The sequence below is a fragment of the Osmerus mordax genome, chromosome 2 (assembly GCF_038355195.1).
Source record: "Osmerus mordax isolate fOsmMor3 chromosome 2, fOsmMor3.pri, whole genome shotgun sequence".
Taxonomy (NCBI): Eukaryota; Metazoa; Chordata; class Actinopteri; order Osmeriformes; family Osmeridae; genus Osmerus; species Osmerus mordax.
Window position 1 is genome coordinate 9,966,146 of NC_090051.1, and position 15,918 is coordinate 9,982,063.

The 15,918-nt window shown below is 42.7% G+C and overlaps 2 protein-coding genes across 4 annotated transcripts in view; one reads left to right on the top strand and one right to left on the bottom strand.

Moving 5' to 3' along the window:
* The window catches only part of rsph1 (radial spoke head component 1), a 38,770-nt gene extending 31,429 nt beyond the window's left edge, over positions 1–7,341 (bottom strand). Inside the window, exons 1-2 of the mRNA XM_067258709.1 lie at positions 7,223–7,341; positions 6,794–6,907 (exon numbers count right to left, since the gene is read on the bottom strand). Coding sequence (XP_067114810.1) covers positions 6,794–6,907; positions 7,223–7,273 — 165 coding nt within the window. The 5' untranslated portion in view covers positions 7,274–7,341. The remainder of the gene's footprint in view (positions 1–6,793; positions 6,908–7,222) is intronic.
* A 460-nt stretch (positions 7,342–7,801) lies between these two features.
* The window catches only part of slc37a1 (solute carrier family 37 member 1), a 68,634-nt gene continuing 60,517 nt past the window's right edge, over positions 7,802–15,918 (top strand). For all 3 annotated transcript variants that reach the window (XM_067251405.1, XM_067251388.1, XM_067251396.1), the window contains exons 1-2: positions 7,802–7,907; positions 8,910–9,164. Coding sequence is in view for 2 of the 3 variants with exons in the window: in XM_067251388.1 (XP_067107489.1) it covers positions 9,109–9,164 (56 nt within the window). In the remaining variant the exon portion in view is untranslated. The remainder of the gene's footprint in view (positions 7,908–8,909; positions 9,165–15,918) is intronic.

Genomic DNA, 15,918 nt, shown 5'->3' on the forward strand with positions numbered 1-15,918 from the left:
ACATCTGAGAATTTTTTTCAAAATTGACAACTTATTTTAGTTACTTTAGTTACTTACAATTTTTGTAATCATTCAAGTTTCTTTGTTGTGGCAAACTGGTGGATTTTTTTTGTAGGGCAAGTGGAAGAGAAATTAACTTTTTTGTAGGGCAAGTGGAAGAGAAATTAACTTGACCCACTGGACAAGTTAAAACTCAAACAAAATAAAATGCCATGTTACTTCACGTTATGTTCCACTCATTACGTCTATTTTACCTATTTTATTTGACCAAATTCTGCATTAGCAAAACACAAAGAAAGTGGCTTCGTCCCAGGATCTCTACAGACCTTGCAGCTAATTTAATGCTCAACACTTGAACGGGGGATTATTATTTGAAAGAGGAATTAATTCCTGTGTCGTCTCAGTTACGCTATCAGGGCTAGTGATGGGAAGTTCGGATCATTTTACTGATTCGGTTCTTTGAATCTCGTTCTGTTGTGGAAAAAAACATCAATACTGTTGTAATTATGAAGATGGTTAATGATTATGGACTTAAATATATTTGTAATCACTCTTTGGTATATGCTATATTATTGGAAACCATATTATTACAAGTTATATTATAGGAAACCAGATGCAAAGCTGTTTGCTGATTATTGTTATTCCTAAACAATAGTAGGAGACATGAAGCCCAAAAATAAGGTTTAAATAATTAAAGGAAGAGTGGGGGAGAGGAGCATGTGTATGCTTTCATAAAGGACCAGGACGCACAGCTATGACTTATGAGACATATTTGTGGCCTTTTGCCCAGAAGCCTAATGCAGCTGGCTGTTCAAGGTCAGAAAGAGCCTAATTGGAAGAATTGTCTATGTAGGAAAGTACCTGTTTTGAATCCCCTGAGTCAAGGGATCCGCTTTGTAAGATTACCTAATGTCTACGAAACCAACACATATCGTACCATATTAACATACAATGGGGGAGAAGACTATATAAGTTAAATTGTCCGGAGAAAACTTCAGTCTGATCCCGGGATCAGGCTCACGTTCTATTGGGAATCTTTGTTACCTGAGAACCAATAAAACACTTTGCATCAACCCTGCTGAGTTCCAGTGCCGTTTTTACATTTTGAGAATTGACTGAAGATGTACAGAACTTTTGTTTCATCAGTTCAGCAAAATGAACAAATCTTTTTTCGAGTCATTCGTTCATTTCAACTGGAGGGGGGGGGGGGGGGGGGGGGTTGCTCAACATTTTATAACCAATTCCCTGGCCTAAATACGTCCAATGCAAACACGTATCATGTTTCATGTTAGTACATGTAAACCAGCAGATACTATTTAAAAAGAAATTCCTGCATTAAAATAATGTATCATGACAGTTTGTATGATTTGAAATGGTCATTTATTATCACACTAGCATTTAATTGAATATCATTCACGTCAGATGAACGAATCGTTCCTCCCAACCGTGTCTTCGGATCAATGTTTCGTTCTTTTGACAACCGGGTCTTCGGATCAATGATTCGTTCATCTGCCGGGTATGAGTCTTTGGATCATTTTTCACGTGACCTGCATAGGCTCAGAAGAGCAAACAGAAAGGATTTGTTTACCTCGTTCACTTTTGCGTGACTAGGTTTAGTAACACGTGAATGATATTCGTTTACAAGTGATAATTATAGGTTTAGTTATTTTCACTTTTTTTTTTTGTTCTCGGCCACGAGAAAATGAACGAATCGCTCTCTGAGACGACTCGTTACTCCCGAGTCATACTAATGATTCGTTCAAAATGAACGAATCGTTCACGAACGACACATCACTACCGCCTACAAGGAAGTCAACGCTTGTCAATGGAGCGAGGCCAGACTCTCTGTACAAATGCAATGTACGAGAGTCTGGTTTGGAGCAGGCTAATCTGGAGCTGCCTGCGCCATTCTTTCAAATCCACTCTCCGATAAGAGACCCACCTTCCTCTGACCCTGATTGGCCATGACCCTGAAACAAACCGATCAAACCAGAGCCATAGAAAAAGAGAGTTGCGACACTTCCATAGAATCCCATTGTTATCGAGGAATGCGGAAGTAAAGCGTGTCACATGCGACCTGTAGTTCCAAACATTGCATTTTCCACCGTTCAACCTCATTCATTTTCAATGTCTCCTAAGCAAGTTAGCTGGTAAATTGATGAAAATCCTTCATTTTTTCATATTTTTACCACCACATATCAATTGTTATTAGTAGTATTTCATATAGCTAGCTTTAGATAAAGTTTATCATAAGATTATAGCTTGTTTGATTCGAAAAGCAGTTAGAGCTAGACTGTAGGTCTAGTATCTAACATAAGCAACACTTTTACTGAAGCTAGCTAGAGAGCACGTGTATCATAACCAGAAATCAGTTGGCTTATCGTCTGTCAAATTAGTTCTAGTTATTGGTGTTCGTTGGCATACAATTTAAGTCTTCTATAGAGCTCTTATTAGCCTAGTTAGTAGAGCTAGCAACAATGAATTGCAGATTAAGGGGTCCGAAGCAAGTTAGCTGGTAAATTCACGAAAATCCAGCATTTTTTAATATTTCGACCACCACATATCAATTGTTATTAGTAGTATTTTATACAGCCAGCTTTAGTTAAAGTTTATCGTAAGCTTGTTAGATTCTAAATGCAGTTGGAGCTAGACTGTAGGTCTACGTAAGCAACACTTTTACTTTAGCTAGCTGTACATGTATCATAGCCAGAAGATCACCGGATCACTACAAACAAAAGGAGTGGAAGAACACTGGACATATTGTACAATAAAATGTTTTATTGAATGCAGCTGGTTGCCTTGTTTATTCTGTTCTATTAACCAAACTCCTTTCTTGTCTTAAATTGAGCAGTTGCTGGTGATAATGGTTAGATTCAACTTGCATCAAGTACTACAAATATAAGTGTTGTTAATGTGGTAAATTGTAAGTGGGCTGATGAATGAAAAAACGTTTAACAAGTCCCATTTACTTCAACAGTCGAAGGTTAAACGTTAAGTGGAACAATATAGTCCTCATTAGGCTACTGTTTGGTATGTACAGTATGGTACAGTACAGTTGGTACTAGGGATGTCACGAGAACCGATACTACCGATACCTTCCGGTTCTAAAATGTCAAAACACCGACGATGCCCATTTTTTTGAAGCACCGTAGGCACCGTTAGCGACGATGCCAGTGTTAGCAGCATCGGTTCCGGAACCGATGCTGTGGGCAGCATACGCTTCAGTGTTCCAGTATTTGTTGCACTATTTACATTTACATTTAGTCATTTAGCAGACGCTCTTATCCAGAGCGACTTACAGTAAGTACAGGGACGTTCCCCCGAGGCAAGTAGGGTGAATGCCTTGCCCAAGGACACAACGTCATTTGGCACGGACGGGAATCGAACTGGCAACCTTCAGATTACTAGCCCGCTTCCCTAACCGCTCAGCCACCTGACTTGCACATGTTTTTATGTATTGTTATGACATTTTGATATTTTTCAAGTATTTTAGACGTGTGAGTTCTAAACATTTCCGACGGTCCACACAGCGCAAGTTATTTATCCGAAACGGTACAGTAGCTAGCTAGCTTTCGTTAGCTTCCTGGCTAAATTAGCTAGCATAATACTCGTAGCAATTCTACTACTATGCTAGTGTTACTTGTTAAGGCCGAATTATACTTCTCCGACTCCGTTACGGACAGACAGATGGACGGAGTCGGACGGATTGGTTGAATTAGCCTTCTCATTAGTACATTTTGAAGCCATACTAAAGCGTTTGTTGCATAGTTTTTGTCTATCGGAAAATATTCCGTTGGAATGTTCGAAATCGCATATGTGAGACCCGCATTCGAACGATCACATATGTGCGACGCTACTCCTTTACGGGTTAATAAAGAAATTCAAGTACATGGAATCTTAGAAACCCCTTTTTTAACGTGGTATCGAAATCAGCATTGAGAATCGTGATATTTTACTGGTATCGGCACCGACTACTGAATGTTTGGTATTGTGACACCCCTAGTTGGTACAGTATGGTAGCTAGCATAGCTATTTCTAGCTCTGCTTCACAATATTCATGTAATACATAAGTATTATTATTATACACATGTATGTATTACATGAAGTAAGTTCATGTAATACATACATGTTAATAAAGTATCAGACATACACGATACAACACACCAGTAACCAATTGACATTATGTGTTAATATACCGAAAATGTCCGTGAATCGAGATGGTGCTGCCAGAGCCTGTTTAAGGAGTGCCTGGCCACTCCCTATTAAGCCCCATCAGAGAATGTCTAATATAGAGAGAACTGCCACTCTCGGGAAACGTCCGGGTTCTGAACTGGTTGCAGTTCCACTCTAGTTCCATATGAGGGTGCTAACGGTCGAGTGCAGAATGAATGGAGGTCTATGGAGCTATACCCCTCAAAATCCACTTTTCTCAGGATATATATTTTTTTCTAGTAATTAGAATTTTGAATTCGAAAGGGGAGGCAAAACAAATACACACTGCTGGGTGTTAGATTTTTGTCGCCTTTCTGTTCTAAAAATCCTTTTAAAATCAGTCAGGTGGCTGAGCGGTTAGGGAATCGGGCTAGTAATCTGAAGGTTGCCAGTTCGATTCCGGCTGTGTCAACTGATGTTGTGTCCTTGGGCAAGGCACTTCACCCTACTTGCCTCGGGGGGAATGTCCCTGTACTTACTGTAAGTCGCTCTGGATAAGAGCGTCTGCTAAATGACTAAATGTAAATGTAATTGACGTCAGACGGAACTCTGGTGGAACTGCAACAAAATTCGGTACATTGGGGCTTAATAGGGAGTGGCCAGGTTCTCCTTAAACAGGCTCTGGCCCCATTGTACCGAATTTTGTTGCAGTTCCACCAGAGTTCCACTGGGAGTGATCGTGGTCGAGTGCAGAATGAATGGGAGTCTATGGAGCTAAACCGCTAAATGTGTCTCTCACCTGATTGTCGTTGAGAAATCTCAGATTTGATTGTAGTTTTTATATGTTCAACATGGATTATAGGTCGAAAATTGAATGAACGAGCACTTATGTCCTTTCTATTTCTTACAGGGTGAGTCGTTGTTGCCCATAACACGCTAGCATTCTGCTAATGAATGCTGATTGGTTAGTGAAGGACTGACTACGACCAGAGATCCCGCTTGATGGCATCCGAAGCAGAATCAGAATGTCAGAGCATTAGCAACATTAGCAACAACATCAGCAACCCAAAACTCTACTCAAGGAGAGCCTAACCTGTCAGCTGTGTTGTCGATAGCTCGAGAGAAAAAAGGAAGTGACCAGAGCTTGCCGTAAAACAATATCTCTGGTCGTACAATGTGTATGACTTCAATGACATTTTAAAAGGCTTTTAGACCAGAAAGGCGACTTCAAAAAAATCTAACACCCAGCAGTGTGTATTTGTTTTTCCTCCCCTTTCGAATTCTAAATTCAAATTACTAGAAAACAATAACGGAACCCGGAAGTTTCCCGAGAGTGTCTGTCCCGCCGAGAGTGTCTGTCCCGCCGAAAACCATTCAAACAGGTTGACAGCAGTGGGGGTTTTGTTTAACTACAGCGAGCTACCGGAACCACGTGACAAAGAAGCTCTAGCTTTTTTCCTGTGTTTCACTGGCAGTGGGTGTTCACAATGTTGTATTTCACTCCATTCTACACCAAACATGTCAGGGAGGACTGCCTTTCGTAGATACGAGTCTGCTGAAGATAGCCAGAATATCGGATTTCTTTAACCGAGCCTGTTTCATTCATCATTTGCCTGAGAAAACGACTTCCGTTGGCCAGCTTCATTGAAAACCATTCAAACCGGTTGACAGCAGTGGTTTTTTTTGGAACTACAGCGAGCTACATGAACCACGTATCAGCGAGATCAAAGCATGTCGCAACTCTTTTTCTATGGCTCTGGATCAAACCAACGATGGCAGCGAGAATTACCCAATCAGGGGTAGAATAGGACGAGTCTTCACAGAATGCGGGTGGGATGATTTGCATGGGATGCTGCGTTGAAGACAACTCTAAAAATACGTGACAAACCCTGTTCCGTATTGATTCAAAACGGGACGCGCTATTTTAATCTCAAATACGGGACGATTCTGTATTTTAAGGGACGGGTGGCAACCCTACACCCAATGCCACTGCCACGTGACACTTACCACTATCAACAGAACAGTAACTGTCATGTGCCAGTGGAGGCACTGTCACCTACCACTGGCATCGGTGGTACTACCACTATCAACTGTACTGTAGGCTAACTGGCATGTGCCAGTGGAGGCACTGCCACGTACCACTGGCAGCGGTGGTACTACTAGCCACTGTCACGTGCCACAAGAGGCGCTGGCACGTACCACTAACAACAGTACAGTTTCGGTTCTAACCGCTACTGCACTGACACCAAGATAACTGAAACCGTCATTTAGAACAGATAGAAACCAGTCAACCAACACTCATATGCAAATTAGCAAGGTAATTTATTTTGATCTCAAAATAGCTACGGTTTATGGATAGACCTACATTTTAAATTTTAGTCATGTTTTTTCGCCACACACCAATCCCATAAAAAGTCCGTATTATAAATGTAAGGACACTTAACGTTTTATTGTTGTTTCTATAAGCTAAGATGTAAACAAAAACATGTATATCAATTACATCCAGTGTAAGGCATTTCTGCTTATTAGGCTAGCATTGCTCTAAGAAAACGTTCCGTCATCGTGTCCGACGTCTCACTGTAAATTAGAGAGGGTGGAACGCTGCCTTCTTGAGAGGAACAGCCAGATGAGAATGGCATACCTGTCCACATCTTTTTCCATTTTCATACATTCCCTGGTAAGTGTCTCCGTTTGGCAACACTGCTTTCCCGACCCCATGCCTCTCTCCAGCTTCATTCCGGTCACCTTCATACTCCTGTATCAATAAATGGAATACGTTCTTACAACAGTGCCATCAGCTTTGTTAGCTACTTAGTCTAGTTATTTATTAGCAATACTTATTCTAGTCCTACTAGTGTAAAGGGGTCTATCATCGTCTTGACGTTAATGCAGCTACTGTAAACTAGCGAGTCTGTTGTTGCGTAGCTATTGTACTGTACAGTTGTACTAGTCTACCATCAACGACGGAACTGAACTGTAGCTCAAGTGCTGTACTAGCTATCTATGCAGTCACTGTTTTTCTATCCTAGCCGAGAGAAGATGACTAACGTTATATCATATTTTCACTCACCCCAAGGTAACCTTGATCATCCTCAAAATCCTCAGAACCAACATCTGACATGGTAGTTTATATGGATAGATTAGTAGCCTCTAAAGGAAATGTTTACTCTGAAACTGAGCCAGTCAAGGATCAGTCACAACTGAAATTCGTTTACGGTTGTCATGACAATAGAGTAACGTAGTTACAACTCTACACTCAATCACCCGCGAAAATAATGAAGATGTATTTTACAACGTTTGGAAATTAGTTGTTGCGTAGCCTACAAAATATATTTTTTAACTACCATCTAACTACTAAGATCTAATAAAACGTGGCTTACATGTCTCGTTAAATGCTACATTGTCAGTACACTGTCTACATTTACAACATGTCTCGTCTGCAGTTTATTGACTACAGGCAACATAAATATTTGTTCCTTGTTCGTGAGGTAGCAGGTTAGTTCTCCAGAGTGTAATTTAGAGCATCTTTCGAAATACATTTTCATCTAGGATCATCAAGATGTCGATTTTGTACTTGTCCTGCTCTGACGTCACGAAAGCAACGAGACGAATGAATGTTGCGCGACTGCTGTGGCTGTGTGACTGAATTGGATGACATTTCAGAGGAGCGTTCTCAGAACAAGGAAGTGATAGCTGCTCAAGTTTCAGAAATATTCTGGACAGCTGTTTTCACGATTCTACAGTTCTAAGAACAAGTAAGTGTGGCAGAGTATGGATCTATATAACTATGAGGGAATGGGCGTGGCAATTTCCAATTGAAACGTTACCATGTGTAAGATAGTTTTGTTTGAACAAGGATGATCGAGCTAATGAGGCTAACGATGTAGTGTAACTAGAGTACTCAGCCAGTTAGCTCTAAGATATTGAAGACAATGGTTCCGCCTAACAAATAGTAACCTATATATCCATTAATGCTAGGATCATATAAGCGCTTGTCAATAAACTACAAATGTCAGTAAATCATTGTCCTAAAAAGTCATAATTTATAGATCACCGGTAAGCTAATCAGCTACATCGTGACGTAGATAATCTATTTTTTTTTTTATTTTTTTTAAAGGCAGTCAATCACATTGTGATAGGAACCTAATTGCTTGATACTTGCAGTGGTAAAAGTGTTAACTTCTTGGGTGAGCCCATCTCCTTGTCACTCTCCTTGTGTTCAACCATTCCACGTAGGCGGTGTTATTTTGCTGCTGGGATTGTTTTATGTATGTTTACTTTATGTTGGGAAAGACACGGAGTGAGCAGGATGATGTGTCGTGTTCTCGAATGACAAACGCATTAATTCGGCTTACATTCTAGTTGAAGTAAAATATCTGTAGACTTCTTAGAAGTTTACCTCAATAAAGTTCAAATAACATCTCTTGAACTTTAAAATGTCTAAATTGTCAGAAACTTTCATTGATGTGCCAGAGTCCAGTCCAGACAAGGTTTTAAATTAAATATAAAATGGTTGATAACGTAACATTTTCAGTAGCTTCCTCAACCATGATCTTTATTCCTGCATAATACAGCTACAGTTTTCATCCATGGCTCTGACTTGCCACAAGCTAGACTTGTGATCTCCTTAAGCTAGGATTTCTGTATGTACATTAGACAAATGGAAATCTTTCTCAAAGATGCTTATGTGGGGTTAGGGAACTGATGTACTCTGCCTTGAACACAGTAACACACATTTCCACGCATGTACATTACAGAATATGGAGGCAACATGATTTGGTTCATACACATGCATTTGTGTGGCCATGTCTACAAGGATTGGACTCCAAGCACCTCCTGAGAGGAGCCTGATGTTTTGGCCTCAGTCCCTTTCCTCCTTCTGGACACTCCTTCTGTGAAGTCCACCTGCCCTCTCAACCCAGTCTTCATCAGCCACACCCCCTTCCTCCTCCAAACATGGCACCAGTACCCCCTGGCATCCGCTTCCTGGTTTCATTTAACAAGGTCCAGTGGTGAGTCTGGCTGTCTGTCTCTCTGTGTACCTACATGTCTGTTGGTTGTTCTCCATCTTTATCCCGATGTTTGTTTAAATTGTCATTCTTGAGTACAATGTGGAGTAAGGGAATGATTGCATTGACACACTGTCTCCAGAGGCGATTGTCAGTCCATTGATTGCAATACTAAATGTAATAACGATGAGGATTACATTTGAAGCGATTTTTGTCAGACAGATTAATTGAATATGCAACAAATATATCCAGACTCTGACCAAATGTTAATTTTCAGTGTGTAATAATGTGCGTTTATGTATTTTGACAATCCTGCCTTCCTTCTGTTCTGTTGAAGCTCAACCGTATTTGAGGGACAAGAGAGAGGAGTCTTTCTGTGTAAACTACTCATAATAGGGGTTTGTCTATGCATAACCCTGTAAGGGATTGGTTCCTGTAGCTATTTTCTACAAAGTTCAATCTAATTGTGTATTCTTCTGTGAGAGAGTTAATTGGCTAGACCTCAAAATACACTGCTTACAGTAGAAAACAAGGCAGTGGCTCACCAGGTGAAGCATATTCCATACGGGCTGAGGCCTTATCGCAGCTGCCCGAGTTTGATTCCTGCCTGGGCCATTTCCTGCATGACTTCCTCCCTCCCTTTCCTGTCTGCTTCTAACTGTCCCTATCCAATAAAGCAGGAAAAGGCCAAAAATATATCTAAGACAGAAAAAAAAGGTAGTCGTCTGGGAAAAAACTGTGAAATACATTTGCATATAGCCATAACCTACATCTTTGTCCCAAATTGAAATATTACATTTTTAGGACTCTCTTTTGTCCTTCAGCTTCAAACCTGGCAGGTGTTTTATTGTCTTGTTATTGCAGTTGAGTTACAGACCTCCTGGCTGAGATCAAAGTCATTAACCTCCACATGACAGGTCTACGTCAATTCTCCTAGTGGTAGGAGAGGGGGAGGCTATGTCAGTCTGACGTTACAGTGAGAACCTGCTTTACTGCAGCCTGAAGTTACACTTATACAACTTCCCCTTTCTTCCCCTTCCCCTTTCCTAAAGCACGTGTCAAACTCATTAACTGTGGAAGTCCCTGTCTAGCATCACATCAAACCCAGAATATGTCCTAGGTTTAGGCTAATCCCCAAATGTTTACAATGTCTGGCTCCGCGCCTGATTAACACTCGGATCGATAAGCATTCTCAAAAAATGTACAAATATAAAAAATAATACGATCCCTTTCCGTAATCATGATACCCCCCAGAAATGTTCACTGCACCCCAGTCAAAGCAGGCTGCATCTGGTCCTGGATGGAAGGCAATTTCAAGAAAGACGGGAAAGCGAATACATGTTTGTGCTTCAAGGAGAAAAAATGGTTTGTACTTTGTGTTATGAGGCGATGTCGGTCATTAAAGAGTACCGGGCGTTGACGCTCCCACAATGCCCTACACAAGCGTCATTGCCCGGTTTCATTTAAAATTAATTGGAAGCTGACGTGCCGCGTGCTCCGCTGTAGTGGACACGCACGGTTACTCTGCGTTTTACCAAACATATCAGCATTGTAGTACTCCCTCTGGTGGTTACTCCAAGTCATAGCACAACACAACATTTTCCCCTTTTCTGAAGCAATTACTTATTAGTATGTGAACATTTGTACTGTGTAACTCTTATGTAACACAAGTTAGGTTAACAGACTTACAATTTGTATTACCAACAGTAATATGAGAATATTTATGAACCATCTTAGCTATTACAACGGATGCAATAATTTGTGATAGGACATCAGACTCGTAACCTCATATTACAACACTTTCATAACAAGACAGTAGTGTTTATAACATTTGTACCCACTAAGAACAGTAATGGGTTACGTTTAGCTTTCACTTAATCTTACAAAACCGGTCAACCATCTTGTTGCGTTTCTAGATCTCTGGCTACATATAGGAACTGGATCAGGGGGGTATTCGTCGTAGCTCGCTAAGTGGTTTAGCGAGCTAATTTTCAGGCTAAGATGAAAAACGCCCCTCTTTTTGGTTCGTGGAAGCAACTTTCGATAAATCACCATAGTAACATATCAATTAGCACTAACCTGCTCCAGCGCAGGCTAACGTAAGTGTAGCTGGATAAGCTTGCCACACCTCCGGAAAATAACATGGCAGCTCCCTTTTTGAGAGACCCAGTTGACCAAGGAGCTATATTTTAGTTCGATTAGCTTTCCATACCAATAGAGTTCTTCGCGATTGCCAAGATCCTTTATTTCACACGGATGAGTTCTTGTTTGAGCGATATCGATTCAGCCGACATGGACTCATTTATTTGCAAGACCTTCTCGGGCCGTACATTGCAAATATCACACGCCGCAGCAAGCTTTATTATGAGCTTATGCTGCTGTATGTGAATATGTAACGCTATGTTTTACGAAATGTCTTGTCTTATCTGTTGTGCCTGTGCTTTTTATATGTTTCACTGTGGGAGAGTGGGAAACGTCATATCGATTCCTTTTTATGTCTTGACATGTGAAGAAATTGACAATAAAGCTACTTGAAACTTTAACTGTGCTTCAGACTGCATAGCCTTGAGGTTTTTTGCGTCAGGTAGGCTATAGGCTACATTTTTATACAGTATAGGCGATGCAGAAAACATTGGCAAAGCCGCAGCATGCGTTACTGTAAGAAAAGTGTACTTGGCGCTTAACCAGCTTAATTTAGCCATGATAATATGCTTATTGTCTTCGTAGAGACAGACTCATTATAATAGTTTCCTCGGATGGCGAGAATAGCCTATCACCGCTCTCTCTTTCGTCTTTTCCGCCATCATACCGTTAGAAAATCACGGTTTTGGTGATCGACCTTTCCTGCCTTTTGAAGTAGGACGTGCACGTGCAATTTCCCTGATAAGTTTAGCCTGATTGAAATTAACCACATGATTTGGATGCGGATCAGCCGTTGACAAACCGATATTTGCTGTTCTCACTCATCTCGCTAATGTTAACGGGATAAAGGGACAATTGATTAACTTAGCTTCAACCCTTACGACGAACGGGGCCCAGGTATATTCGGGTTTTCAGGTAGTGCAAGAGTATCAATTACAGTGTAATGGTTTTGTTCAGTACCAGTTAAGGCTTGTTTTGGAAAGTACGCAAGTTTTGAAGCATTCCACTTGCGTCCATCACTCAGAAGGTAAGTATTTTGTCCGACTTTTCTCATCACAGTCAGTGGTTCTGTGAACTTGGATGATCCTTTGGGAACATGTTCAGGTCGGTGAACACGAACAGTGTCACTCACTTTGAATGTAGGTGGTTTTGCTCGCATTCTCTTGTCTGTATGCCTTCATTCGGTTCTGTTTTCTCTTTACAGTCTCTTTGATTTGTGCATGCATTTTGTTTTTGTTTGCTACAGGAAGAATGTTCAGTTTGGTGCGCATTTTTCCTATTTCGGAGTAGCTCAAATGGGGCTGCACCAGTAGTTGCATGCGGAGTGGCTCTGTAGTTGTGCAAACACTCGGTAACAGCCTCTTTCCATGGTCTGCGGCTTCTTTCAGTTGTATGCACTCTTTCAGTACTCAGTCTCTCAACAGCACCATTTGCTTTTGGGTAGTACACCCTATATCTCAGGTGCTGTATCTCTCTCTCACTTAGAAAGTTTGCAAAGGCATGGGAAGTAAACTGACATCCATTATCTGAGGCTAGGAACTTTGGATTACCCTCCCTACTGAACACTGTGGCTAAAATTGAAGTGAATTACAACATAAGTAGTGACACTGGAGGAAAATGCAACCTCAAGCCATTTACTATAGTAGTCTGTGAGTACAATGGCAAAACGACAGTCCCAAGTAGCGTTTTCAAATGGTCCTGTAATGTCTATAGCAACTTTTTCCCATGGCCTACTTGGCAGATCAACTGGTATAACCGGTGCAGGAGCAGTAACAGCAACTTTATCACTGAACTGGCAGTTAACACAGGAGGCAATGACAGAGTGTACTAGTTTGTCTAGTTGTGGCCACCAGTAAAGCTCACGCAGCCTCTGTTGGTACAGACTATACCTAGGTGTCCCTCATGTGCCAAATAAACTACTGTGGCTCGCAGTAAAATGGGAACAACCAAGCGATCAGGACCTCTCATAATGAGTGAATCGTGTAATGACAGCTCGTCCAAGATGGCGCCGATGATGGCTGCCTCGGTCGTTAGGTGGGCTCTTTTTTGTCTTGTTTTGTCTGTTAATTCAGTGTTCTGCCAAGATTTCCGGGGTTCTCTAACAAGAGAAGTACTTATAAAAATCAGGACTACAACTCATGTGGATTTATTTCCCACTTTTCTGCTTCCAGCGGCAGAATTAGTAGTAGGAATTAAAAGCCACCCTCGGCTTTGTCCTAGCAGCGAAGCGTCGTAGGAGAGGCAAACGAGCCGGTGCTCTGGTGCGACTCCGTCGGCGTGGGGCACGCACAGCGTTACCGGGGATATTTCTCTCCAACGTGCGTTCACTGAGCAACAAACTGGATGAACTTCAGCTACTGGTGTGGAAAAACTGAGACTTTCATTCATCTTCCGTTTTGTGCTTTACGGAGACATGGCTGAGTGAACTGATCCCAGACTCTGCGCTACAGCTAGCAGGTTTCAAACTGCGGAGAGCGGATCGTGACCCTGTGCTCTCTGGCAAAACGAAAGGCGGTGGTATTTGTTTTTACATTAACAGTGGCTGGTGTGAAGATGTGACAGTGATTCTGCAGCACTGTTCTCCTGATCTGGAATCATTTTTTATTAACTGTAGATCTTTTTACTCGCCACGAGAGTTTGCATCATTCATTCTGGTTGGCGTCTACATGCCTCCGCAGGCTAGCGTCAACGAGGCTCAACGTGTGCTCGCCAGCCAGATACTGAGTGTGGAGCATGAAAATCCGGATTCCTTGGTTATTGTGCTAGGCGACTTTAACAAAGGCAATCTCACTCAAGAACTCCCAAAATATAGACAATTCATCAAATGCCCTACCAGAGAAGGAAACACCTTGGATCACTGCTACTCTACAATCAGCAAAGCATACCATGCGTTCCCCCGAGCAGCACTGGGTCACTCTGACCACGCCATGGTCCACCTGATTCCTGCATACAGGCAGAAGCTAAAGCGCTGTAAGCCTGCTGTGAGGACATCAAAACAGTGGACCAGTGAAGCTATGGAGGATCTGCGGGCGTGCTTGGACTGCACTGACTGGGACATGTTCACGACTGCTACCAATAGTCTGGATGAGCTCACAGAGGCTGTGACATCATACATCAGCTTCTGTGAGGACTGCTCTATACCAACACGCACCAGGGTAAGCTACAACAACGACAAACCCTGGTTTACAGCTAAACTCAGAAGGTTGAGGTCAGAGAAAGAGGCCGCGTTTAGGAGTGGGGACAAAGACAGTTTCAAGGAGTCGAAGAACAGGTTTAGCAAGGTGGTGAGGGAGGCTAAACGACTGTACTCAGAGAGACTAAAACACCAATTCTCTGCAAACGACTCTGCTTCTGTCTGGAGAGGGCTCAGGCAGATTACCAACTACAAGCCCAGAGCCCCCCACTCCACTAACGACTCCCGCCTGGCCAACGACCTGAATGAGTTCTACTGCAGATTTGAAAGACAATTGGACAGTCCTGAACTACCCCTTCCCACCCAGGAGGCCTCCCACCTCCCCCCCCTCTACAGTGACGTCTCTCTCCATTCAGGAGGGTGAAGTTAACAGACTTTTCAAGAGGCAGAATCCCCGCAAAGCAGCTGGGCCGGACTCTGTCTCTCCAGCCACCCTCAAGCACTGCGCTGACCAGCTGTCTCCGGTGTTTACCTACATCTTTAACACCTCCATTGAGACATGCCATGTGCCAGCCTGTCTCATTTAGTCATTTATCAGACGCTCTTATCCAGAGCGATAAGTCCTCCACCATCATCCCTGTGCCCAAAAAGCCAAGGCCAACAGGACATAATGACTACAGACCCGTCGCCCTGACCTCTGTGGTAATGAAGTCTTTCGAGCGCCTGGTGCTGGCACACCTTAAATCCATCACTGACCCTCTACTGGACCCCTGCAGTTTGCCTACAGAGCCAACAGGCCTGTGGAAGATGCAGTTAACATGGCCCTCCACTTCACCCTACAGCACCTGGACTCCCCAGCATCCTATGCCAGGATCCTGTTTGTGGACTTCAGCTCTGCCTTCAATACCATCATCCCCGCCCTGCTTCAGGACAAGCTCTCCCAGCTGAACGTGCCTGATTCCACCTGCAGGTGGATCACAGACTTCCTGTCTGACAGGAAGCAGTGCGTTAAGCTGGGAACACAAGTCTCTGACTCCCGGTCCATCAGCACCGGATCACCTCAGGGCTGCGTCCTTTCTCCTCTGCTCTTTTCCCTGTGCACCAACAGTTGCACCTCCAGTCATCCGTCCATCAAACTCCTGAAGTTTGCGGAGGACACCACCCTTATTGGGCTCATCTCTGGTGGAGACGAGTCTGATTATAGGTGGGAAGCGGCCAACCTGGTGACCTGGTGCAGCCAGAACAACTTAGAGCTCAATGCTCTTAAGACAGTGGAGATGGTTGTGGACTTCAGGAAGAACACAGCCCCAGTTCGATTCCTGGTCGTGCCAACTGAAGGTTGTGTCCTTGGGCAAGGCACTTCACCCTACTTGCCTCGGGGGAATGTCCATGTACTTTACTGTAAGTCGCTCTGGATAAGAGCGTCTGCTAAATGACTAAATGTAAATGTATACTTGCAAAAACGATTTGTGTACTTCCAAA